The sequence below is a fragment of the Thalassophryne amazonica genome, chromosome 6 (assembly GCF_902500255.1).
Source record: "Thalassophryne amazonica chromosome 6, fThaAma1.1, whole genome shotgun sequence".
Taxonomy (NCBI): domain Eukaryota; kingdom Metazoa; phylum Chordata; class Actinopteri; order Batrachoidiformes; family Batrachoididae; genus Thalassophryne; species Thalassophryne amazonica.
Genome location: NC_047108.1, coordinates 90,038,641 through 90,064,195, shown reverse-complemented (window position 1 = coordinate 90,064,195; position 25,555 = coordinate 90,038,641). Strand labels below are relative to the sequence as shown.

The 25,555-nt window shown below is 40.2% G+C and overlaps 1 protein-coding gene across 1 annotated transcript in view; it reads right to left on the bottom strand.

Annotated features, from left to right (window-relative positions):
- The window catches only part of nup210 (nucleoporin 210), a 178,097-nt gene that overhangs the window by 54,585 nt on the left and 97,957 nt on the right, over window positions 1–25,555 (bottom strand). The window contains 10 exon segments of the mRNA XM_034172768.1: window positions 7,336–7,494; window positions 8,236–8,367; window positions 8,493–8,573; window positions 8,654–8,833; window positions 8,936–8,998; window positions 9,108–9,243; window positions 9,317–9,444; window positions 9,687–9,815; window positions 10,000–10,101; window positions 10,789–10,893. Of these exon segments, the coding sequence (XP_034028659.1) occupies window positions 7,336–7,494; window positions 8,236–8,367; window positions 8,493–8,573; window positions 8,654–8,833; window positions 8,936–8,998; window positions 9,108–9,243; window positions 9,317–9,444; window positions 9,687–9,815; window positions 10,000–10,101; window positions 10,789–10,893 (1,215 nt within the window).

Here is a 25,555-nt window from a genome sequence, read left to right as displayed (position 1 = left end):
TGGCAACAGCAATCAGAGAAAGTTGGAGCCAGATTGATGAAGAGTACTGTTTGTCACTCATTAAGTCCATGCCTCAGAGACTACAAGCTGTTATAAAAGCCAGAGGTGGGGCAACAAAATACTTTTTTTCCCTCTGAATGAGCATCCTCGAGGCCGGTGATTCCATAATTTTTGCCAGGGGTTGTATTACTTGTAGACCACCGTCATTACCTCTTCGGGTTTTTGCCGTTTGAGTGCCTGGCATTGCATTTATTCGTGTTTCGTTACGTTATTTTCCATGAAAGAATAGAAAATAAACAGCAAAGGTTTCGAAAAAGATCGCCGAACACTGAACATGCCGCCGTCGTGTTTACTACGTAAGTTCCTTGACCATTTCAAAATTATTGTGAACATATTATTTGGGGTTGACATTTTTATGTGTTTCCTGTGAGCGGATGAAGTGTCTGCTGTCGGGAGCAAATGTGGGTGTGCGAGCGGAAGCGAGTGGCAGCCGGACCTTTCGTGCATCACACAACACCGCGGCTTTTGATCAATCTGCCTTGGACTTGAAAAAGCTAAAACCTTTCGCCCTTGTGTTTGTGTAATATGCTGCGACACACTGGTCAGGCATATTGACAACCAAGTCACTGAGAGCTGTGTTTAATCAAAGTTTTCTGCCGCTAAAAAAACTGTAAACAACAGCCGCCAGGCGCGTGAGCCGATACGATCTACATGCAGTGACGTATTTTAGGCTTGGTGCTCAGCGGGAAGCTGGTCACGGGTGTGCACATTTTTCAGTGGCAGGACGTTCAAATGTTATATATAATGGGAGAACTGCGTCCATTTTCCCAAAACGCTTAGGTTGACCGAATTATATAACCTTTGTTACATGTAATAAGACTATCAATCAATCAATCAATTTTTTTTATATAGCGCCAAATCACAACAAACAGTTGCCCCAAGGCGCTTTATATTGTAAGGCAAGGCCATACAACAACTATGTAAAACCCCAACGGTCAAAACGACCCCCTGTGAGCAAGCACTTGGCTACAGTGGGAAGGAAAAACTCCCTTTTAACAGGAAGAAACCTCCAGCAGAACCAGGCTCAGGGAGGGGCAGTCTTCTGCTGGGACTGGTTGGGGCTGAGGGAGAGAACCAGGAAAAAGACATGCTGTGGAGGGGAGGCAGAGATCGATCACCTAATGAATGAAATGCAGAGTGGTGCATACAGAGCAAAAAGAGAAAGAAAACAGTGCATCATGGGAAAACTCCCAGCAGTTCTACTGCTTATAGCAGCATAACTAAGGAGGGTTTATTAAGGGTCACCTGATCCAGCCCTAACTATAAGCTTTAGCAAAAAGTAAAGTTTTAAAAGCCTAATCTTAAAAAGTAGAGAGGGTCATGTCCTGTCTCCCTGATCTGAATTGGGAGCTGGTTCCACAGGAGATGGAAGCCTGAAATGCTGAAGGCTCCTGCCTCCATTCTACTCTTACAAACCCTAGGAACTACAATTAGAGGGCGCTGCAGTCTGAGAGCGAAAGCGCTCCTATGGGGATGATATGGTCCTACGCGGTTCCTAAGATAGAGTGGAAGACCTGAATATTCAAAACCTTATAAGTAAAGGGGGGAGGCAGATAGAATATTTAAATTCTATTCTAGAATTAACAGGAAGCCAATGAAGAGAGGCCAATTATGGGTTGAGATATGCTCTCTCCCTTCTAGTCCCCGTCAGTACTCTAGCTGCAGCATTTTGAATTAACTGAAGGCTTCCTAGGGAACTTTTAGGACAACCTGATAATAATGAATTACAATAGTCCAGCCTAGAGGAAATAAATGCATGAATTAGTTTTTCATCATCACTCTGAGACAAGACCCTTCTGATTTTAGAGATATTGCGTAAATGCAAAAAAGCAGTCCTACATATTTGTTCAATATGCGCTTTGAATGACATATCCTGATCAAAAATGACTCCAAGATTTCTCACAATATTACTAGAGGTCAGGGTAATGCCATCCAGAGTAAGGATCTGGTTAGACACCATGTTTCTAAGATTTGTGGGGCCAAGTACAATAACTTCAGATTTATCTGAGTTTAAAAGCAGGAAATTAGAGGTCATCCATGGCTTTATGTCTGTAAGACAATCCTGCAGTTTAGCTAATTGGTGTGTGTCCTCTGGCTTCATGGATAGATAAAGCTGGGTATCATCTGCGTAACAATGAAAATTTAAGCAATACCATCTAATAATACTGCCTAAGGGAAGCATGTATAAAGTGAATAAAATTGGTCCTAGCACAGAACCTTGTGGAACTCCATAATTAACTTTAGTCTGTGAAGAAGATTCCCCATTTACATGAACAAATTGTAATCTATTAGACAAATATGATTCAAACCACCGCAGCACAGTGCCTTTAATACCTATGGCATGCTCTAATCTCTGTAATAAAATTTTATGGTCAACAGTATCAAAGCAGCACTGAGGTCTAACAGAACAAGCACAGAGATGAGTCCACTGTCCGAGGCCATAAGAAGATAATTTGTAACCTTCACTAATGCTGTTTCTGTACTATGATGAATTCTAAAACCTGACTGAAACTCTTCAAATAGACCATTCCTCTGCAGATGATCAGTTAGCTGTTTTACAACTACCCTTTCAAGAATTTTTGAGAGAAAAGGAAGGTTGGAGATTGGCCTATAATTAGCTAAGATAGCTGGGTCAAATGATGGCTTTTTAAGTAATGGTTTAATTACTGCCACCTTAAAGCCTGTGGTACATAGCCAACTAACAAAGATAGATTGATCATATTTAAGATTGAAGCATTAAATAATGGTAGGGCTTCCTTGAGCAGCCTGGTAGGAATGGGGTCTAATAAACATGTTGATGGTTTGGATGAAGTAACTAATGAAAATAACTCAGACAGAACAATCGGAGAGAAAGAGTCTAACCAAATACCGGCATCACTGAAAGCAGCCAAAGATAACGATACGTCTTTGGGATGGTTATGAGTAATTTTTCTCTAATAGTTAAAATTTTGTTAGCAAAGAAAGTCATGAAGTCATTACTAGTTAAAGTTAATGGAATATTCAGCTCAATAGAGCTCTGACTCTTTGTCAGCCTGGCTACAGTGCTGAAAAGAAACCTGGGGTTGTTCTTATTTTCTTCAATTAGTGATGAGTAGAAAGATGTCCTAGCTTTACGGAGGGCTTTTTTATAGAGCAACAGACTCTTTTTCCAGGCTAAGTGAAGATCTTCTAAATTAGTGAGACGCCATTTCCTCTCCAACTTACGGGTTATCTGCTTTAAGCTACGAGTTTGTGAGTTATACCACGGAGTCAGACATTGACTATGTTGTCTTTAAGTGTCATATCCACTTTAAAATCTCACACCATATAAAAACACAGCATTTATCAAGCGAGCAATACAAATATGATCCGTCTGTTCCTCTGGTGATGACCCATGGTCACAGACATACAGTCATGAAATAATATGAATGAGAAGCAGTGTGCTCTGATGTCCACATCTACTGCTCCGATGCATCCAATCAGCCGCATGCGTGTCTTGTGGGTGGCGCTCCGCAGCACAGACACCGCGTCATGTGGAACAGAGCTCCCGTGGGTGACGTGACTGTCAGATCGCCCGCTGCATGTTCTGATGGTCCGTTTCAACCTGGGAGGCTGTCGGTGTCCGCTCTGTGAGCACGCTCGCTTGCTGCAACGTGTTGCCACCACGGCGATATATGTTTTTATTTATGTCCATGTAAATACAGCAATCAGACATACGTGCCTCACAGTGGACAGTTGTTAGTTCATGACTGTCCAAACACAGTAGGTGCTGATCAGCTGGAATGTCCAGAATGACAGATCACCACAGCTGCTTCTGTCAGAAGCCACGCCTCCCATGAGTGGATTGCACACACCCACATGTCAGTGTGTGTTTGCAAAGTCACACTCGTGGGGAACTTAGAAAAATTTCACAGCAGTACGACAGAGGTTGCCTGTAGTCTGTTATCGTGCCAAGAGGGCGACTGACCACACATTTTCTAAGTGCCATGCGAGCGGTGTTAATGTTCATGATGCTACATTGTCCTTTGACCTCCACATTAGAAATATTATGAGGACTGCTTTCTTCCACCTGCGAAATATAGCAAAGATTCATCCCATCCTGTCTATGGCTGATGTTGAGACCCTGATCCATGCGTTTATCTCTTCTAGATTGGATTACTACAATGTTTTATTTTCTGGTTTACCGCAGTCCAGCATTAGGGCTCTCCAATTGGTTCAAAATGCTGCAGCCAGACTTTTGACACGAAGCAGAATGTTTGACCACATTACGCCCATTTTGGCATCCCTTCACTGGCTTCCTGTCCCAGTGAGATCAGATTTTAAGGTTCTGCTACTAGTCTATAAAATTGTTCACGGACTGGCACCTTCCTACCTAGCTGACCTAATTAAACCTTACGTGCCGGTCCGGGTTTTGCGTTCTCAGGGTGCAGGACTACTTTGTGTCCCTAAGGTGAATAAGACGTCTGCAGGTCACAGAGCTTTCTCTTATTGTGCCCATTCTGTGGAATGATCTCCCTGCGTCAATAAAAGTCAGATTCTGTGGAGACTTTCAAGTCCAGACTTAAGATGCACTTATTTTCCCTTTCGTATGGCTAGCATACTGGCATAGTATAGTTCTATGCTTTTTACTACTAATTCATTTTATTAGGAGACGGAACGTGCAGTGGCCTCAACTTTACCTAAATTCTGGGTCTTTTAGTGAAGCTTAGGGTTAGTGGCCCTAAACCTTAGTATGGTAGTGTTTAGAATAATAGTAGTGCTATGTGACTAAAAAGATTAATCCAGGTTTTGAGTATATTGTTACATGGGAAACAAGGTACCAGTAGATTCAGTAGATTCTCACAAATCCAACAAGACCAAGCATTCATGATATGCACACTCTCAAGGCTATGAAATTGGGCTATTAGTAAAAAAAAAGTAGAAAAGGGGGTGTTCACAATAATAGTAGTGTGACATTCAGTCAGTGAGTTCGTCAATTTTGTGGAACAAACAGGTGTGAATCAGGTGTCCCCTATTTAAGGATGAAGCCAGCACCTGTTGAACATGCTTTTCTCTTTGAAAGCCTGAGGAAAATGGGACGTTCAAGACATTGTTCAGAAGAACAGTGTAGTTTGATTAAAAAGTTGATTGCAGAGGGGAAAACTTATACGCAGGCGCAAAAAATTATAGGCTGTTCATCTACAATGATCTCCAATGCTTTAAAATGGACAGAAAATCCAGAGACGCGTGGAAGAAAACTGAAAACAACCATCAAAATGGATAGAAGAATAACCTGAATGGCAAAGGCTCACCCATTGATCAGCTCCAGGATGATCAAAGACAGTCTGGAGTTACCTGTAAGTGCTGTGACAGTTAGAAGACGCCTGTGTGAAGCTAACTTATTTGCAAGAATCCCCTGCAAAGTCCCTCTGTTAAATAAAAGACATGTGCAGAACAGGTTACAATTTGCCAAAGAACACATCAACTGGCCTAAAGAGAAATGGAGGAATATTTTGTGGACTGATGAGAGTAAAATTGTTCTTTTTGGGTCCAAGGGCCGCAGACAGTTTGTGAGACGACCCCCAAACCCTGAATTCAAGCCACAGTTCACAGTGAAGCATGGTGGTGCAAGCATCATGATATGGGCATGTTTCTCCTACTATGGTGTTGGGCCTATATATCGCATACCAGGTATCATGGATCAGTTTGGATATGTCAAAATACTTGAAGAGGTCATGTTGCCTTATGCTGAAGAGGACATACCCTTGAAATGGGTGTTTCAACAAGACAATGACCCCAAGCACACTAGTAAACAAGCAAAATCTTGGTTTCAAACAAACTAAATTAATGCTTCGCAGATGTGAAGAAATCATGAAAAACTGTGGTTATACAACTAAATACTAGTTTAGTGATTCACAGGATTGCTAAAAAAAGCAGTTTGAACATAATAGTTTTGAGTTTGTAGCGTCAACAGCAGATGGTACTATTATTGTGTACACTCCCTTTTCTACTTTTTTTTTTTTTTACTAATAGCCTAATTTCATAGCCTTAAGAGTGTGCATATCATGAATGCTTGGTCTTGTTGAATTTGTGAGAATCTACTGAATCTACTGGTACCTTGTTTCCCATGTAAACAATAAGAAATATACTCAAAACCTGGATTAATCTTTTTAGTCACACAGCACTACTATTATTCTGAACACTACTGTATTTCCTGTTTTTCTTGTTGTTTAATGCTGGCAAAGTATACTGTATTTCTTGTCTTTCTGACGCTTGATTCTGTTTTTTCTCTCTGTTTAAGGTGCAGCTCCATCCAGAGATGGCTGTGGTATTTGTGCTGGAGACCCTCCTGTCCTGTGCACCAAAAGCATTTCTGTATATTTGTTTTGTGAATTGTTCTGTAATTTATCTCTGTAGGATGGCCCAAGCAGACGATCACCCCTTTGAGTCTGGTCTGCTTGAGGTTTCTTCCTCAGAGGGAGTTTTGCTCTGGGGGTTAGTAAGGTTAGACCTTACTTGTGTGAAGCGCCTTGAGGCAACTCTGTTGTAATGTGGCACTATATAAATGAAAATAAATTGAAATTGAAATTCATGTGTGTCACCTGGAATTTGGCCGGCACCTGCCACGAGAGGGTGCGATGGGTTCACACAGCGCACGCTTTGTCTTTCCGGCACTTGTGTGCACAAATAGTTGTAGCAACAGGTGTACGAGGTGTTGGAGACAGGGATGACATTACACAGTTTGCACACGATTCCTGCATCATGCGCACCAAGTATGCACTTTGTCCAAACTTTGCACTATGTGTGAAGGGGTCTTTAGCAAACGTGCTCAGTGCTGTCAAAGTAGAAATGGTTATGCGGAACAATGATGCAATGAATTTCACAGTAAAAGTATTTGCTTCAACTCAGGCTGTACTTGGAAGTTAAAATACATTTAACTGGGAAGTAATTTAGGAACATGAGTTATGTGAGATGATATTTAACTTTGATCCTAGTAGCAACACAGACAGACCTGTTAACTGCAGACTTTCAGTCCTGTTTCCCACTTTGCAAAAATCCCTGTAAGGTATGCCCTATTCAGTTTATGTTCTTAGTTCTCAAGTTGTCCTCAGCCAATAATGCTGCACTGAAATCTCCATTCTGATTCGATCCGGCAGATACTAATGGTTGAGGAATCAATGCCATACTGAAACCTGGTTTCTGTCCCCAACGCTAATGATTCCCAAACCACGACCCTCTAAAACAAATACGGCACTGGTTTAGAGCACTTACAACAGGCGGAGCACTGTGTAGACTGTCAGTTCCATGGTGTTTTACCTGGATCTGGATTTCATCCCTGAGCTCCCGCAGATTTCCCTCTAGTTGTCCAACACTGGCATCTGTGGCTCTGAGCACCACCTTCAGCCCTGTCCGTCCTCTTGTTCTCCCAGTTACACTTATGGCAAAGTTATGCTCCGAGTCGAGTACAATGTTCGCCTGAACCATTTGGGAGGGTAGGAAGAACAGCAAGTTTAGTCAAAAGCAACAGTGACAAATGGATGAGGCAGAGGCTGACAGTGAAGCTGAGGCAAAGCAAAGAGCTGTTCTGAGTCATGCTGTAGTTGGTGAAAAACACATATGCATTTATTGTTAAAGGACCATAGCAGATCATTACTTTTGCTCCCAACTTGTTCACAGTTCAGCTGACTGTAAAACTGTCAACATGTCTTCATTGCACACATCATAAAAAGAATTTCCCTTCATTTCCACATTAGTTTCTGCAAGTTTTATTAGCACTAATAACATGCAAAGTGTGAAAAAAGCCCTTATAGGCATGCTCTGTGCAATAATGTATTAACTGTCCAACAATGTTTCAAGTATGAGTGAGCTTGTTTTTTAAAAGTTTTTTTTTTTTTTTTTTTTTTTTTTTTTTTTTTTTTTTTTTTTTTTTTTTTAAGTACCAACCCAGTGGGACTTCAGACATGTTGGAACAAGTAATTTTAACCTCACTGTTGCAGTAATATGTTTTAGAAAATGGTTGCCACTAGTAATCTCACACACACACGAAGAAGTTTTGAGCCTGAATGAGAAAAAGTAGTGCGTGGTTCTCCATCTTTTGCATTCTGAGAAACCAACATTTTTCAAAATTGTGTGAGTCAAAACTTCACACACTGGAGGAATTTGTCAGAATGCAAAAACATCCTGTGAAATCAAATAAAATTGCAGCATCTAAGGCACCTCAATGTGACGTGACTGGACATCCAGTATGTCTCTTTTGGTGGTGGACCAGTGGAAAGTGAGGCCAGGCAGAGCATTGCCAAAGGAAAAGGGGGTCTGAGTATTGGTCAGACCCATCACATATACAGGCATCTAAAAAAGGAAACATGAATGAAACTAGTGAATACCGACTCTCTCATAATGGTGACTATTACAATTATTTTCATGACTACACCACTGCATGTTGGCATTTTAACAACACAACCAATCTACAATACCTGTGATCCTGTCTTCATTCTTGTAATGGGAGCTCTGATTTGGATGGCTCTCAAACAAACAACCTCAACTTCTACTTGATCCTAAGGACACAAATGTGCTAGGTTTATTTTCTATTAAGAAATGAATGAATTACACCAGTTAGCATCATGAGCACATTTACCTGCGACACAACAACCAACTTTCCGGTCTCTGCGTCAACAGCTTGGACCAGTCCAGTCACAGTAGCATTGCCAACGGCAACACCCTTGACATGGCCAATGCCATTAACAGAAGCAATCTCCTCATTGGCGACAGAGAAAAGGATATTGGACTGAGGTTGAGGGCCACCCTCAGATGTGATCTACAAATGGCAGCAACAACAAAAATACAAAGAAAACTTAATGGCAAAAAAAAAAAAAGAAGACCATCACAACTCTCAGTCTACAATCTGTTTAATACATACCTGCATCATTGCTCCTATTATCAAAGTCATTTTCCTTGGGATGAGTTTGAATGGTGGAAATACCTGGAAGGAAAACAGATGTTTTTGACCAACAACAATTTAATAAAAGTGCCGACATTTGACTTGCCACCTTTTTTCTTTTTGGGGGGAGAAGGGGGTGAGGGAAATATACCTCAATTTGCTGGGGTGCAGATGCTATTTTTCTTCCAGTTTTATCCACAACTACAGCTGAGAGTGTGGTCTGACCAATAGAGAGACCTTTCACCAGAAAAACAGCAGTATCCTTTTCTGTGGGTTCAGCTAATTGCCTAGAGAGAAAATTTATTTCAAGCTTTGCATGTTGAAGCATCTTCAAGCTAAAATAGGTTTCTTGTTACTTACTGCATAGAGACTATTGAAGACGCTGCCTTGAGTTTCAGATTCATGAGATGGAAATAGCTGGCTGGAAAGGGCTTCTTGTTGTCATCCAAGACTCTGACATAAGCTCTCACAGATTTACCAATCTCTACCTAGAATAAAGATCAATGACCGCCATCAGCGAAATAACTCTCTTAAACAGCATCTCCCTTGTCTTGTTTGTGAACCAAACATGGTATTATGAAAACTGGAAAGGAAAATGCTAGGACACAATTTCTACACAAGTACCCATACAGAACAGAGGCACCTGTAGTAATGACACTGACAAGTGTTGACTGTCCAGCTAAGAACTGTCTGGAAGCCAAATTTAAGAATTATAGGACTGAAAACCGACCTTGTCAACCACTCTCACATAAATCTCCAAGATGTCAGCAACATGAACTGTAGCTTCAGCAGGTGATGGAAATGCCAGACAAAGGTCATGAACAATCACCTTCACCACACCTGGGCGGACTGGAACAATCTGACAAAATACAAAAAAATAACAGTGCATTCGCTGGACAAAATTCCTTTTGCATTTCTTTTTTTCATGCCAATGGAGTATATTTAGAACAATATAAAAATAAATTATTTAATTTTTGTTGGACTTGGATTGTTATTCAATCTTTAACCAAAATTTCTGACATCATACAAATGTCTCTTCTTACCTCAGCAGTTCCTTGGACCTCTTGGAACGCTACATTCACTATGCCTTTAATACTGGTATTTACAAAAAAGTGCCCAGACCCCTCTCGCAATGCTAGGCTCACCTGTAAGGCCAAATGCAAGCATTACCTTATGACAGTGTTAAAAATGTAGAAAGTACCACACAAGTCATTGAAGACAAACACTCAAGTTAGTTAAGTTAGTCTTATTTTGACATCTATTCTTCCATGCCATTTCACAAAGGCCCTTTAACTGTGAACATCACCAAAACACATACATTTTGTAAAATTATTTTGCTGACATGAAATCTCATTAACTACAGACGAGAGTGCAAGACCATAAGTGTTTGCGTCCTAATTTATCCAAACATGTACAAATAGGAGCTATTTGAAAAGTGTAATGATGATACTATTCATGTTGTTCTGCATAATTCTTGCAAAAATGAAGTCAGAAATAGTAGCATATCCTTCAAGATTAACAGCGTGCTAGTATGGTATATCAAAACAAGTTTCAAGATGGCTGACTAAAAAAAGGTGTAACCCCCCCCACCCCCCCCAAAAAAGGCAACCAATCAGACAGATGGAACAGGATAGGATGATACCCTTCAACTCAAACTTTGTTTGAGACCAGGGGTAAAAGTTATAAGAAAAACCCTTACAGTAAAGTGCCAAATTCATATGAAAGGTTTTAGTAAATCAAGTCATGTCTTTTATGTCTAAGCTCATTGCTATGAGGATACACAGAACACAGAGTGCTATGTTAACTACAGCATTAGTAAATCTTTATCTTACCTGGACGTCTGGGTGGTTATATATGGTTACGGTGGCAGGAGAAACTATCACGTCTTCTACCAATAGGAGCTCCAGAGTGGCTGAGACAGGGTTCAAAGGCTCATACTGTTCAAAAGAATAGTTACAACAGGATGTCTATTATCACAGACGTTTAGAAAACAAAAACTGTGGAAACTCTATAAAACCAAACAGAATAACAAATTAATCCTGAAAATATTACATTTAAAACTTAAAACCTTTTTTAATCTTGCAAAGTTACTGAAATTGGACATTTGTGTTGGCTAAAAAAAGCAAGAACAGTTAGACAGTGAGACAAATGTGTTACAACCACCACCCATGTGTGGCATCGATGGTTGAAATGGACAACTTTATTTAAAATAGTTATAATTATCATCATTACTGATAAACATCAAGTGGCAGACTGCTAAACACTTCTGTTTGGCAAGTTCAACTTTAAAGTGACAGTTAAAACCAGTGGTGGGTGGCTCATAGGGGGCGCTGGGGCACCACCCTCCTAGATGTGGAAGGGAAAAATTATAAAATATATTAAGAAAAAGCATTATTAATGTTACTTTTATTTAACAGTATGTGCCTAGATGTAATCTGAATTATTAAAACAACATTTCCACCAAATGACTCATTCAACAGTGCATTTCCACTGAGAGAAGCACAGAACTCATCATTTCTCTTCTTGGGCACTCACTCAAGAGCCCCTTGAAGTGCAGCAAAATGACCAATTGTGTATGTTGCTAAGGAAAACTAATAAATATTTGGCCAATCAGCATTGCCAAATTTAATATCTTGGGGGCAAGAAATATTTTCACCCCTGGACCAATTGTGTGTGGTTGCTAAGGAAAATAAATAAATATTTGGCCAATCAGCATTGCCAAATTTAATATCTTGGGGGCGAGAAATATTTTCACCCCTGGACCAATTGTGTGTGGTTGCTAAGGAAAAATAATAAATATTTGGCCAATCAGCATTGCCAAATTTAATGGCTTGTTTCATCCCTGGATTTATCAAAATGCTGCTGTTTTTGCCAGAAACAAAAACCCCACCGACGTTTGGGTTATATTTATTTTTTGTCTCCGTGTGTTTCGCTGGAGAAAGTTGAAGAACTTTGGGGCTTTATGATGCTGCTCCTCCTGGCCGTTATGTCCTCGGTGGTTTTCATCTGCGGATTCGCTTTTGTATTCCACTTCAGCTCAGCTGAGCTCACGAGCTGTTAGGATTTAGTCCTGAATGTTGCTCCTGGTGTGGAAACGAGGATGAAAATTTAAGATAAAATGAATGGGTGATGTTTGTTTGTTTTAGGTAGTCAAAGCCGTGATCTTTATTGGTACAGCGGCCCAGTTATAACCGCTAGGGGAGACCGGGGCTGTTTGTAACAGTGTTCAAAGCTGCAGCCATGCTGGCATTTTGGTCATAAAATATTGGAGTAGTTTCAACTTGATTTCAGTTTACACGTCATGAGGATCAACCATGTCAAAAACCACAGCTAAAGCTTGTAGAATATTTTAAAAATCATGATAAAATATCAATAACATACCTTATAGTAAAAAAGCCAAACATTCTTGTGTAAATTCCTGTAAATCCACTCAAAGCCAGTGTCTTTTTTCCCATGAAAAAAGTCTACATTAATAAAAATTAATTTACATTGTTGTGTAAATTCATGTAGCCTAATTTCATTCAAAACCGCAATGTCTTTTTTTTTTCAATGAAAGAAAGTCTAGATTAATGAAAGACAAAAAAGCACAATCTTTTCTGAAATCCTGTTTGAACAGCACAATGTTTATTTTCCAGAGAGAGAAAAAAAATTCTTACCAGTTCGCTTTTCCCGTTTATCTTTCAGGTGTGTTCATGAAGCCAACAACAATTCCATGAATTTTTGTCCTTATCAGACTTTTTCAAACCGTCTTTCTCGCCATCTTCGCTCTGTCTGATGTCACTCCGTGACACAGACATGCTGCAAAATTCTTCCTTTAAAAACTTTACAGTTCTAAAAGTCTGCGATGTCCACATGCTACGTTTAGCTAAGCGTCGCACAGGAGCCACACAGTGTCACCACAGCAACCAACCAGTCCCGCTTTACGACAACTGTCGTAACAACTATGCTTTGAGTGGCATTTATTCTCCTCGAAACTCCGCGAATCCGATGAAACTGATATGTATCTGTAACACACAGATCAGTGTCTGCGGACACTGAAAACTTGCATGATGTCGTAAAAAAAAAAAAAAAAAAAAAAAAAAACGAACGCTTTGCGATAAGCATTTTAAAACCTCAGTAACGATCACAGTTAAAGAGTACAACCCCCCCACCCCGCCCATGATGAAATCCGTGGAATCCCGCGGATCCGCTGAGTTTTCACAGCCCTGGGCATATCAAGATGCTGATTAGACAGCATGATTATTGCACAGGTGTGCCTTAGGCTGGTCATAATAAAAAGGCCATTCTGAAATGTTCAGTTTTATCACACAGCACAATGCCACAGATGTCGCAAGTTTTGAGGGAGCGTGTAATTGACATGCTAACTGCAGGAATGTCCACCAGAGCTGTTGTCTGTGAAGTGTCGTCTAAGGCGTTTCAGAGAATTTGGCAGTACATCCAATCGGCCTCACAACCGCAGACCACGTGTAACCACACCAGCCCAGGACCTCCAGATCTAGCATGTTCACATCCAAGATCGGCTGAGACCAGCCACAGGGACAGCTGCTGAAACAGTCAGTTTGCAGAACCAAAGAATTTCTGCACAAACTGTCTGAAACTGTCTCAGGGAAGCTCATCTGCATGCTTGTCATCCTCATCAGAATTTCAACCTGACTGAAGTTCGTCATCATAACCAATTTGAGTGAGCAAATGCTCACATTAGATGCCATCTGGCAAGGTGGAGAGATGTTCTCTTCATGGATGAATCCCGGTTTTCACTGTTGAGGACAGATGGCAGACAGTATGTGTGGTGTCGTGTGGTTGAGCAGTTTGCTGATGTCAATGTTGACGATCGAGTGGCCCATGGTGGCAGTGGGGTTATGGTATGGACAGGCGCATGTTATGGACAACGAACACAGGGGCACTTTATCAATGGCATTTTGAATGCACAGAGATACCGTGATGAGAACCCGAGGCCCAGTGTTGTGCCATTCATCCACGACCACCACCTCATGTTGCAGCATGATAATCCACCGCCCCTTGTTACAAAGATCTGTGCACTATTCCTGGAAGCTGAAAACATCCAAGTTCTTGCATGGCCAGCATACTCAGACATGTCACCTGTTGAGCAACTTTTGGATGCTCTGGATTGGCGTATACGACAGCGCGTTCCAGTTCCTGCCAATATCCAGCAACTTTGTACAGCCATTGAAGAGGAGTGGACCAATATTCCACAGGCCACAATCAACAACCTGACCAACTCTGTGCGAAGGAGATGTATTGCACTGCATGAGGCAAATGGTGGTCACTCTAGATACTATTTTTCTGAACTCCCCCCCCAATAAAGCAAAACTGCACCTTTCAGAGTAGCTTTTTATTGTGGCCAACCTGAGGCACACCTCTGCAATAATCATGCTGTCTAATCAGCATCTTGATATGACACACCTGTGAAATGGGATGGATTTTCTCAGCAAAGGAGAAATGCTCACTAACACAGATTTAGACAGATTTATGAACAATATTTGAGAGAAATAGGTTTTTTGTGTATACAGAAAATTTTTTAGATCTTTGAGTTCAGCTCACGAAAAATGGGAGCAAAAACAAAAGTGTTGCATTTACATAAAATGTTACACATATAAAAAGATTTGATCTCATTGTGATGGTAATTTATTACGTCCGCCAATGAAGTTGGAGGAGGTTATGTTTTCACCCTTGTTTGCGTGTCTGTTTGTAAACAGCTTGGAGCCCAATTTTTTTCATATATAATTCTGCAATTTTTACTGAAGATTCATATCATGATAGAGAAGAACTGATTTAAATTTCAAGGTCATAAGTCAAAGGGCAAAGTCAGGAAAAACATTAACATTGAATGAATTTTCAAAAATTTAAAACTGTCAAAAAAAGATCAAACTTCGGCATGTAGGATAGTGCCCTTTATTGAGTCAGAGCTGCGTGTCATCAGAGCGAGCTGCAAAAAGTTTGTACCTGAGTTTTCAGAGGTGGTGTTTGTGGTTGCCATCTGCCACGCCGGTGTTTGCCAACCCGGACAGTGGGAATACCACCTCAACCGGCAACTTAGCCCCGCAACTGGACAGCAACAACGTCCGAGGCCCGCCCAACGTGGTGAATTCACTGAGGCCGCGCGCTGCGTCATTAGAGCCGCGCGTCACGAGTGCCGCTTCCCCGAGGCCTCGTGCAGCCACCGCGGATCCATCAGCGCGGAAACACCGAGGCCGCGCGGCACCAGCGCAGTGCAGATCCATCCCGGTGACAAACAACGCAGGCTGTTAACATCGGCGATCGACAAGCTGTTCATAAGCCGACCATGGGGCCTAAGAAGGTTCTGACAGCGGAGGAAGGTGACGATATTAAAAAATCTCTGGACTTTCTATCAGAGGAGATTTCTGTTGTGAAGCAGCAACAGAAATCAATCATGGATCTGGTGGAGGAGGTGAAGGCATTACGGCTCCAGAATGCCGAGAAAGACCGGCATCTGGTGCAGCTGGAAAATAGAGTGGCTGAATTGGAGCAGTACACCAGAATTAACGACATCATCACAGGTCTTCACATCAAACCACGGTCCTACGCACGGGCGGTAACAGATGAGAGCGGAGGGGAGCCCAGTGAACAGGAGGTCAGCTCTGTGGAAAAACAGGTTGCTGATTTCCTCCTATCTAAAGGTATAGAAATGGATTTAAATAACATTGAAGCGTGCCACCCTCTGCCCCGGAGAAATGACGGTGATAAACGAACCGTCATCATGAGATTCATCAACAGAAAACACAAAACAGCACTGTTAAAACAAGGAAGAAAACTGAAAGGGACAAACGTATTCATCAATGAACATCTCACCAAACGGAATGCCGACATCGCCAGGAAAGCACGCTTCTTGAAGAAACAGGGAAAAATCCAGCACACATGGACTTCAAACTGTAAAATATTCATCAAACTGAACGGATCACCAGAACAAGCAAAAGTCATGGCAATAAGGAACATCGAGGAGCTGGACAAATATGAACAATAGTGTTTCTTAAAGCGAGGATCTGGACAAATATGACCAATAAGGTATGAGGACACAAACACATCACAACACCATGACACAGACCAGAGGAACCTATTCATCTACTACCTATTCATCTACATCTGGAGACAAGAAGGATATAACTCAAAGGATTGCTGATCATGGAAAAGTAGAACTGAGAACATTTAAATACACAGACCACAATGTACTGGACTTGGAGCACGATATAGACCCGGACAATAATTTCTTCTCAAATATCAATGACAGTTGTTGCTATTATACAGATGAACAGTTTAATCGGATCATTAGAACGGATAACAAATTATCAATAATCCATTTCAACAGCAGAAGTCTATATGCAAACTTTAACAACATTAAAGAATATTTAAGTCAGTTTAAAAAAATATTTAACATAATTGCTATATCAGAAACATGGATCAATGAAGATAAAGGAATGGATTTTGAACTGGATGGATATGAATTTAATTGTGTAAACAGAAAAAATAAGAGTGGAGGAGGAGTGGCTGTGTATGTGGATAAGAACATGGATTATAAAATAGTAGACAATATGACAACTGTGATTGATAACTTATTAGAATGTATAACTATTGAAATATGTGAAGAAAAAAGCAAAAATGTATTAGTCAGCTGTATATATAGAGCACCAGGATCTAGTATTGAAACATTCACTGACTGTATGGGAAAAATGTTCTCAAAAACTAATAAAAAAACTTTGTTCATTTGTGGTGACTTAAATATTGATCTGCTCAATCCAAATAAGCATAAAATAACAGATGAATTTATCAGTATAATGTACAGTATGAGTTTATATCCAAAAATCACCAGGCCAAGCAGAATTACATCCCATAGTGCCACCTTAATTGATAATATATTCAGCAATGATATTGAGAATAACACTGAGTGGATTATTGATCAATGACATTAGTGATCATCTACCAGTTTTCATCGTTTATAATAGAAACCATCGGCGGAATCAGCCAGAGGAGAAAATAAAATACAGGCGAGTGCGGACAGAGGAAAACATGAACACACTAAAGAAGGATTTACAGGAGCAAAACTGGGAAAAGGTATACAGTGAAAGTGATGTTGATAGTGCATATGAAACTTTTTTACAAATATTTACATCATTATATGATAAAAATTGTCCAATTAAACAAGACTACAGAAAACAAAAAATCCAAGCTCGACCATGGATGACGAAAGGGTTACGAAATGCATGTAATAAGAAAAATACACTGTATAGAGAATTCATAAAACTAAAGACTAAAGAGGCAGAAAATAGATATAAGAAATACAAAAATAGATTAATATTATACGGGTATGTAGGAAGGAATATTATAGTAACATATTATATAATAACAAAAACAATATTAAAGGAATATGGGATATATTAAATAGCATTATCAAAAATGGTAATAAAAAACAGAGTTACCCTCAGTATTTAATTGATAATAATGTCAAGAAGGAAAATAAGGATGAGGTAGTCAACGGTTTTAATAATTTTTTTGTAAATATTGGACCAAGCTTGGCAGAAAAAATTCCCGATTCCCAATCTGAGGATTGGGATAATAATCTTATAGCAAGAAATCCCTGTTCAATGTTCCTCACAGCAGTGGATGGAAATGAAATTATAGACATTGTGAATAATTGTAAATATAAAACATCTACCGATTTAAATGAAATTGATATGGTGGTGGTAAAACAGGTCATTGAATGGATTGTAGAACCATTAACATACATCTGTAACTTATTTCAAACCGGTAAATTTCCCAATCAAATGAAAATAGCTAAGGTTGTGCCGCTGTATAAGACTGGGGATAGACACCACTTCACAAATTATAGACCTGTTTCTTTGCTTCCACAATTTTCCGAATTATTAGAAAAGTTATTCAATAATAAATTAGACAAATTCATAAATAAACATAAATTACTTACTGATAGTCAATATGGATTCAGAGCACATAGTTCAACATCACTTGCATTAATAGAATCAGTTGAGGAGATTACAAACGCCATAGACCACAAATTACATTCAGTTGGAATATTTATAGACCTTAAAAAGGCTTTTGATACAATTAATCATGACATATTAATCAATAAACTTGAACAGTATGGGATTAGGGGGTTGGTGTTGCACTGGATGAGAAGCTACTTAAGTAACAGAAAACAGTTTGTGAAGTTGGGGGAATATACATCATCATGCTTGGACAATGCTTGTGGCGTCCCACAGGGGTCAGTATTGGGTCCAAAACTGTTTCTAAGTTATATAAATGATATTGTCAATGTTTCCAAAATATTAAAATTAGTATTATTTGCAGATGACACAAGCATTTTTTTGTTCAGGGGGGGATTTGCAGGAGTTACTGAGGAGGATCAGTATAGAAATGGGAAAATTGAAAATATGGTTTGACAGAAACAAATTATCATTAAACTTAAGTAAAACAAAATACATGTTATTTGGCTATTGTAATACAGACATACAGGTTCAGTTACAAGTCGAGGGGGTAGATATTGAAAGGGTACATGAAAATAAGTTTCTGGGGGTGATAATAGATGATAAGATAAACTGGAAGACTCATATAAAACATATACAAAGTAAACTGTCAAGAAGCATTTCAGTTCTAAACAAAGCGAAACATATTCTGGACCACAACTCACTCCGCATTCTTTACTGCTCACTGGTTTTACCATATTTACAGTACTGTGCAGAGGTATGGGGTAATACTTATAAAGGTACAACACAATCACTATCAGTAATGCAGAAAAGAGCTATAAGAATTATTCATAATACTGGCTATAGAGATCATACAAATCCACTATTTTTACAATCCAAATTCTTAAAATTCACAGACTGGTCATTCAACAGTACAAATTGTGTATAAAGCAATAAACAATTTACTTCCAGCAAATATTAAAAATATGTTTTTTAACAGATCAGGGGATTACAGTCTGAGGGGGAAATTTAATTTAAAGCATCAGTGGGCACGAACAACATTAAAAGGTTTCTGTATTTCTGTCTGTGGGGTGAGGATGTGGAACAGATTGGGAGTGGGGCTCAAGCAATGTCCAAGCATGAACCAGTTCAAACAGCGGTACAAAAATGTTTTTTTCTGGGTATAGGGAGGAGGAAGGGTAATGAGGGTTAGGGTGTTTTTGTTTTTTGCTTCGGCTTGTAAATATGTAGTATTTTGTATGTAAGTAGGTATGTGTAGGTGTATATTTATGTTTGTGTATATATATGTGTATATATGTATATGTGTATATATGTGTATGTATATGTGTATGTATGTTGATGTGTGTATGTATATATATATGTGTATGTATATGTATATGTATATATATATTGATATCGGTTTAGGTGTGTAGGAATCTATGTGTATATGTGGCAAAGGGTATTACTGGTTGTGGGGAAGAAGGGGTAGGGATAAATAAGCTGATGCTTCACCCTACCCCTTTTCGGACATGTTGGGTACACAGTAGGAACTTTTTTGTTGTTGTCTTTACTGATCTATCTTGTAATTGTTGTTGTATCAAATGTTCGAAATAAACAGTTTTCATTCATTCATTCATTCATTCATCGAGTGTTTTATCCAGATTTTGTGGCCATTTAAATTTAACATTGAGAACCCTATTTAATGTATATTTTACATTATATCTTAATCAAACATGGGAGATGCTCTGGATCATCCCCTCCTCTGGATCATCCAGATGGTCACAGAGCCATTGTGCTGACAATTGTACATATTGCATAGTGAGGACTTGTGACCAATACATTTAAAAGTCTTGCTATTAAAAACATAGCTAGTCCTTATTAAGAATATGCATTACTATGCATGCATGTAAGTAAGTAAGTAAGTATGATTTTTTTCTACTTCTCTAACTCTCTCTTTGCATAGCTTTGCATGAATTTATATGTTCAGTTAGCTGTTTTTCAGTTAGCTTTATATACATTTAACTGTTTTCATAGCGATAAATACATTTTTAGATTCATAGAGTGTTATTTTAAGTAAATGTTAGATTGCTAGCTTTATATTCATTTAGCTAGTCACATAGCTTTGCATGAATTTATGTTCAGTTAGCTTTATATACACTTAACTGTTTTCATAGTAATAAATACATTTTTAGATTCAGATAGTGTTATTTTACACCAATTTTACAATTTTACTTTGTTAGCTTTATATCCATTTAGCTATTGCTTTGCATGAAATTATGTTTACGGTGATAAATACATTTTTAGATTCAGATAGTGTGATTTTAAGTACATTTTAGATTGCTAGCTTTATATTCATTTAACAATTTGCATATCTTTGCATTAATTTATGTTCAGTTACCTGTTTTTCAGTTACTTTCAGATTCAGTTAGCTTTATACACATTTATCTGTTTTCATAGTGATAAAGGTTTCGACTGATTGTTTTAAATGCATTTAGATTTGGTTAGCTTTATATTCCCTCAGCCCCAACCAGTCCCAGCAGAAGACTGCCCCTCCCTGAGCCTGGTTCTGCTGGAGGTTTCTTCCTGTTAAAAGGGAATTTTTCCTTCCCACTGTCGCCAAGTGCTTGCTCACAGGGTGGTCATTTTGACCGTTGGGGTTTTTCTGTTTTTCTGTAATTGTTGTATGACTCTTGCCTTACAATATAAAGCACCTTGGGGCAACTGTTTGTTGTGACTTGGCGCTATATAAATAAATACATTTTATATTCCGTTTGTTAGCTTACAAGCTATAGTTACGTTGCGCTAGATGAATTGTTTTCAGTTTAGATTGAGTCAGATTTATTTTCAGTCAGTTTTAGATTGTTTCAGGTAGGTTTTCCTGGAGCTGCACTCACTTTGGTTTTGATTAGGTTGGCTTTGTGTTTTTGTTGTTGTTGTTTTACAACACAGATATTGTTCATTCAAGTATGGCAGTGGTAGGTCCATGACCTATACGGGATCTAGACGCTCCCGCCATCACGAGCCTCCCAGCTGACTGGGTTATAGCGGTGGGTAGATGGGACTCATTAGCCCTGTTAAGGCAATCCAGCTAGGGGAAGGAAAACCCTGATGTTAAACCCCCAGCCTGGGTTACTGCCCCCGTGCCTCCGAGGAAGGTTCTTTAGCCAGAGGCTAGGAGAAGGTCACTCTGATGTAAAACCTACAGCCTGGTGGTCGCCACATCCGTCTCAGCTTGTCTGTGCCACTGTGGAGTGCCACCTTGCCTAAAGAGTGGAATTGGTGTGCGCGAGCTGATCCCCACTTTAAGCAATGAGCGCAGGCGGGAAGGAAAGCCCTGCAGCGATGGGAAGAGGTGAAAACAGCAGGTGCATGACGGGCACTGGGAGCTGCAGTCTCGATCCTGCATGCAGGCGGCTCAGGAGCTATGGTCGTTTGATTGCTGACCCGAGACAACAGCATCATCCGGCAGGGCCCTGCGTGACCAAGCAGCCCTGTTTAGGGATAGCCCTGCTTGCTCCACATGGAGACAGACCTAGAAAAGGTGGTCTAAACATGGCTTGTCTCACTAGACCCAGTTGGCTCACCGCTGCCAACTGGCATCACTACACGCGGTGCGAAAAGAAAAACAAAGAACCTGAAAATTGCGTGCTGGAATGTACGCACAATGATGGACTCAGACAATAGCGATCGTCCTCGAAGACGCTCAGCCTTAGTCGCCAAAGAGCTAGCAAGGCTTGACAGACATTGCTGCACTCAGCGAGGTGCGCTTTGCAGACCAAGGGTCACTCACCGAGGAAGGTACAGGCTACACACTGTTCTGGTCAGGGAAGTCTAAAGAAGATCGTCGACTCTCAGGGGTTGGGTTCATGATTAAGAGCGCCATAGCACATAGGTTACACAGTTTGCCAGTTGGACATTCTGACCGACTCATGTCACTCCGGCTCCCCATCAATAACAAGGATTTTGCCACTATTGTTAGTGTGTATGCCCCAACCATGCAGGCCGACATCAGAGTTAAGGAGGCTTTCTATAGCGATCTGCACAACCTTCTACAGCGCATCGACACCCAGGACAAGCTCCTCATCATGGGAGATTTCAATGCCAGAGTGGGCCGCGACTCTGATGTATGGAAGGACGTGCTAGGGAAACATGGCATAGGCAACTGTAATGACAATGGCCGCCTGCTGCTGGAGTTCTGCTCTGCACATGACTTGACGATCACCAACAGCCTGTTCCAACAGAAAGAGATTCAAAGCAACCTGGAGACACCCATGCTCCAAACACTGGCACCTTCTGGACTACGTTCTGACGCGACAGCGTGATAGAAGAGACGTACTACATACCAGGGTGATGCCTAGCGCGGACTGCTATACGGATCATCACTTGGTCCGTTCCAAGATTGCTTTCACTTTCAAGCCTCCTCCTAAGAAGTGTAGAAGAATTTTTAGGTCCATATTTGAACTGTGATGAACTATCAAGTGTCCTGATCCGAACTGTATGTCCTCTGGTTGAACTAGCAGGTGTTCAACCCAAAAAAAGGGCTCTATTAGTCATTTAGTCTGTCAGGGGCTTTCCAAGGCCTTTTAGGTGCTTTCCCGCAGGCCACGTGCGGGGGCCTCAGGCCAGCTGCACGTGTGGCTGAGGCCACGTGCGGAGGGGGCCTCAGGCCAGCTGCACCTGTGGCTGAAGGTCTTTTAAAAAATCAGTTGTAAATCCTTCATGTTTTAATGGGAGCGTTTGTCACATTGAAATAATGGCCTAACACCTGCTTAGGGTTCACTAGAGGACGCTTCCAATAGAAAACCATGTCTTGGGAATGAAATAAATAAAAAAGTCGAAGGAGGAGCGATGCCCGCGGGTCTCCAATAAATAGACGAGCGCGGTTGTCATATTCAGTCTCTCTAGAGGACTCAGTTTGTCTAAGCTTTGTGTCGAAGGCTTAAATAAACTTAAAAACTCTGTGCATTTTATCTTGCTTAAGGCTGAATTATTCTAAAGTGTTGTGTCCTCTTTCTAGCATATCACTTGCAATTAGTTTGTGTTATCTAAAAGACGACATCCTGAGAAGACCAAAAAGACGAGCCGCGACAGAACTTGGCGAGCCAGCTTCAGGAGGGTCCAGGGGCATTCCGGCAGCCTGGGGCAGTCCAACTCATCCCTCCAGACCGTAAATAACAGTGATCACGACTAAAAGGTAAGCAGAAACCTTTTATAATTTCTGCACGATCTGGAGGAGTGAGTCGGGATTTCCGCCCAAGTTGACAGGTGATATTTTTTAATTGCCTCTTACCCAAAAGAACCTGGACTAAGAAAATTGATAAGAGACTAAAAAAAGATAAGATTGAAAATTATCAGGCCTTGTAGATAAAATGCTCAGAAGGTGTGTGTGTTCCCGGGAAAAAGAATGTCTATGTGAGTGAAAGTTCAGGAATGTTCATGAACTCTGGTGCGGAAAGAGTGCGTGGAGAACTAACCTGGATGCTTGGGGAATAATTGGTGTTGAAATTCGTTACTAACGTGCCGGCTGATAGCATGCGCTGTAGGGGTTAATTTAGGGGAGTATACTGACAAATAGATACAAGGTAATACAAGGTTATTTAAAGAGTTTAACAGAGACTGAAGTGAAATAAGTGAGAAAAAAGAGTTTAACAAGAGAATACGTGCAGAGAAAGCACAAGATAAGCGCCTGAGGGGGCGCAGTAGAAATACCGTACGTGATAAAGAGATTTAAAGAGAAAAGTGCAAAGAAGCACAGCTGACAGTAAGTAAAAGAGCTCAATAAAGGACGTCATTTTTTAAGAAAAGAGAAAAACTATAAAAAAATAATAAAATAAATAGAGTTAGTGCAGAATACATGAGAATTAATGAAGCAGAAAATAGTGCAGTAAGGCACCAAATACACGCTTGTGGGGCGTGGGAGAAGAATAAGTAATTAAGTACACAGTAATATGAGTTTTTTTTATAAGAAAAGAAAAAGAGAATATTTTCAGTGCAAAGGCACATTAAGCTCACGAGGAGCTCAGTAAGTGAAAAAAAAAAAAAGGCAGAAGAAAGTGCAGAAAGGCACAGGATACGCACGCGAGGCGCGGTAAGGCGTAGAAATAAATGAAATATTGTATGCTCAGAAAGGAGCTTGTGAAAATAATATATTAAGCACAGGATACGCACGCGAGGCGCGGTAAGGCGTAGAAGTAAATGAAATATTGTATGCTCAGAAAGGAGCTGGTGGAAAATAATATATTAAGCACAGGATACGCACGCGAGGCGCGGTAAGGCGTAGAAGTAAATGAAATATTGTACGCTCAAAGAGGGCTTGAAAAAAGTAATATATGAAGTTGCTGACAGCGCCGGAGAAGCTGTCTAACGTGAAGAAGAGATACATGCTTAAACAGAACACATTGGTGTTAAGTGAATAAAAAGGTTGTTTAAAGCCGCGGAGTGAAAAGTGGCAGAAGTCTAGATAGAGATACATAGAAAGTTGTTTTTAATAATTTTTGTGTATAAAGCTTTTGAAGATTGGTGTGTGGGAGAGTGGAGAGTAATCTGTGTAAAGCTGTGAGAACTTGCAGGCTGGCTGACATACAAGATTAATGTGAAAGAGTACGAGGGGGAGGTATTTAGACCCAACAGGAGGACTTGGGAGGTGCATGACAGGCAGAGAGGAAAGTGTGAAACAGACAGTGAAGAAAAGACAGGAGAAGAGTGCTATGTAAATACAGAGAAGGTAGATATTATTTCAAAGAGAGAAAACTAATAAACAAACATAGCAGAAAAAGACGAGAAGCAGAAAGTTAAAAAAAATAAAATAAAATAAAAATTAGAAGGGAAATAGAAAGTCGGGAGCAAAGACATTAGGAGGTGTTAGGGTTGTAAGAGGATTAAATAAATAAAGTTGGTTATAAATCAAAAGAGATAAAGCTTAGATTATAGTGAAAAAGATGACAGACTGATCAATGCTTGGAACAGTCATTGATGGGAGACTTAAGTGATGATGAAATAATACTCCCAGAACATTACTTGACTGACGGAGACATCGAAACCCAGGGAATCAGGACACATTTTTGGCTGGAAAGGACCTATTTTGACAGGGTAGGAGCAGAACATTGGCAGGACGAACAAGAGATCAATCAGAAATTATGGCAGATTACTAAGGTAATCAATCTGAAGCAAAAGAAAGAACAATTCCCTCTAATTAATTGGGAGCTGCTGATAAGACGTCTGTGGCATCAGGGTTTAACCCCGTGGCTGGAGCTGCTTTGTGCTGACCCTAATAAAGAACTTAGCATACCATTAAATCATTTAGTAACACTACCAACCGATCCAGGTGAAGAACTGTTTCCTAGGTTGACTCTGACTGTGGTCCCAAGGAAGGTTCGGTGGGAAACAGGTAAATGTTCATATTTAGTTAAAGAAAAAGGAGACGGGCATAACAGTTGGAAATTTAATCCTTTTAAGGGTTTAAAATACAAAACAGGTGTTACAGCCAGCAAGTTATTGGTCTGGATCAGGACAGCCCCTGAGGGACTACCAGAACACCATAGAAACACCTCACATAGCGTTTGTCAGGGTTACATGGGTAACTCTCAAGGTCAAGGTCGGGAAAGTACCCCGCTAGACTTAGTACTAAGAAAATATCCAGGAAAAT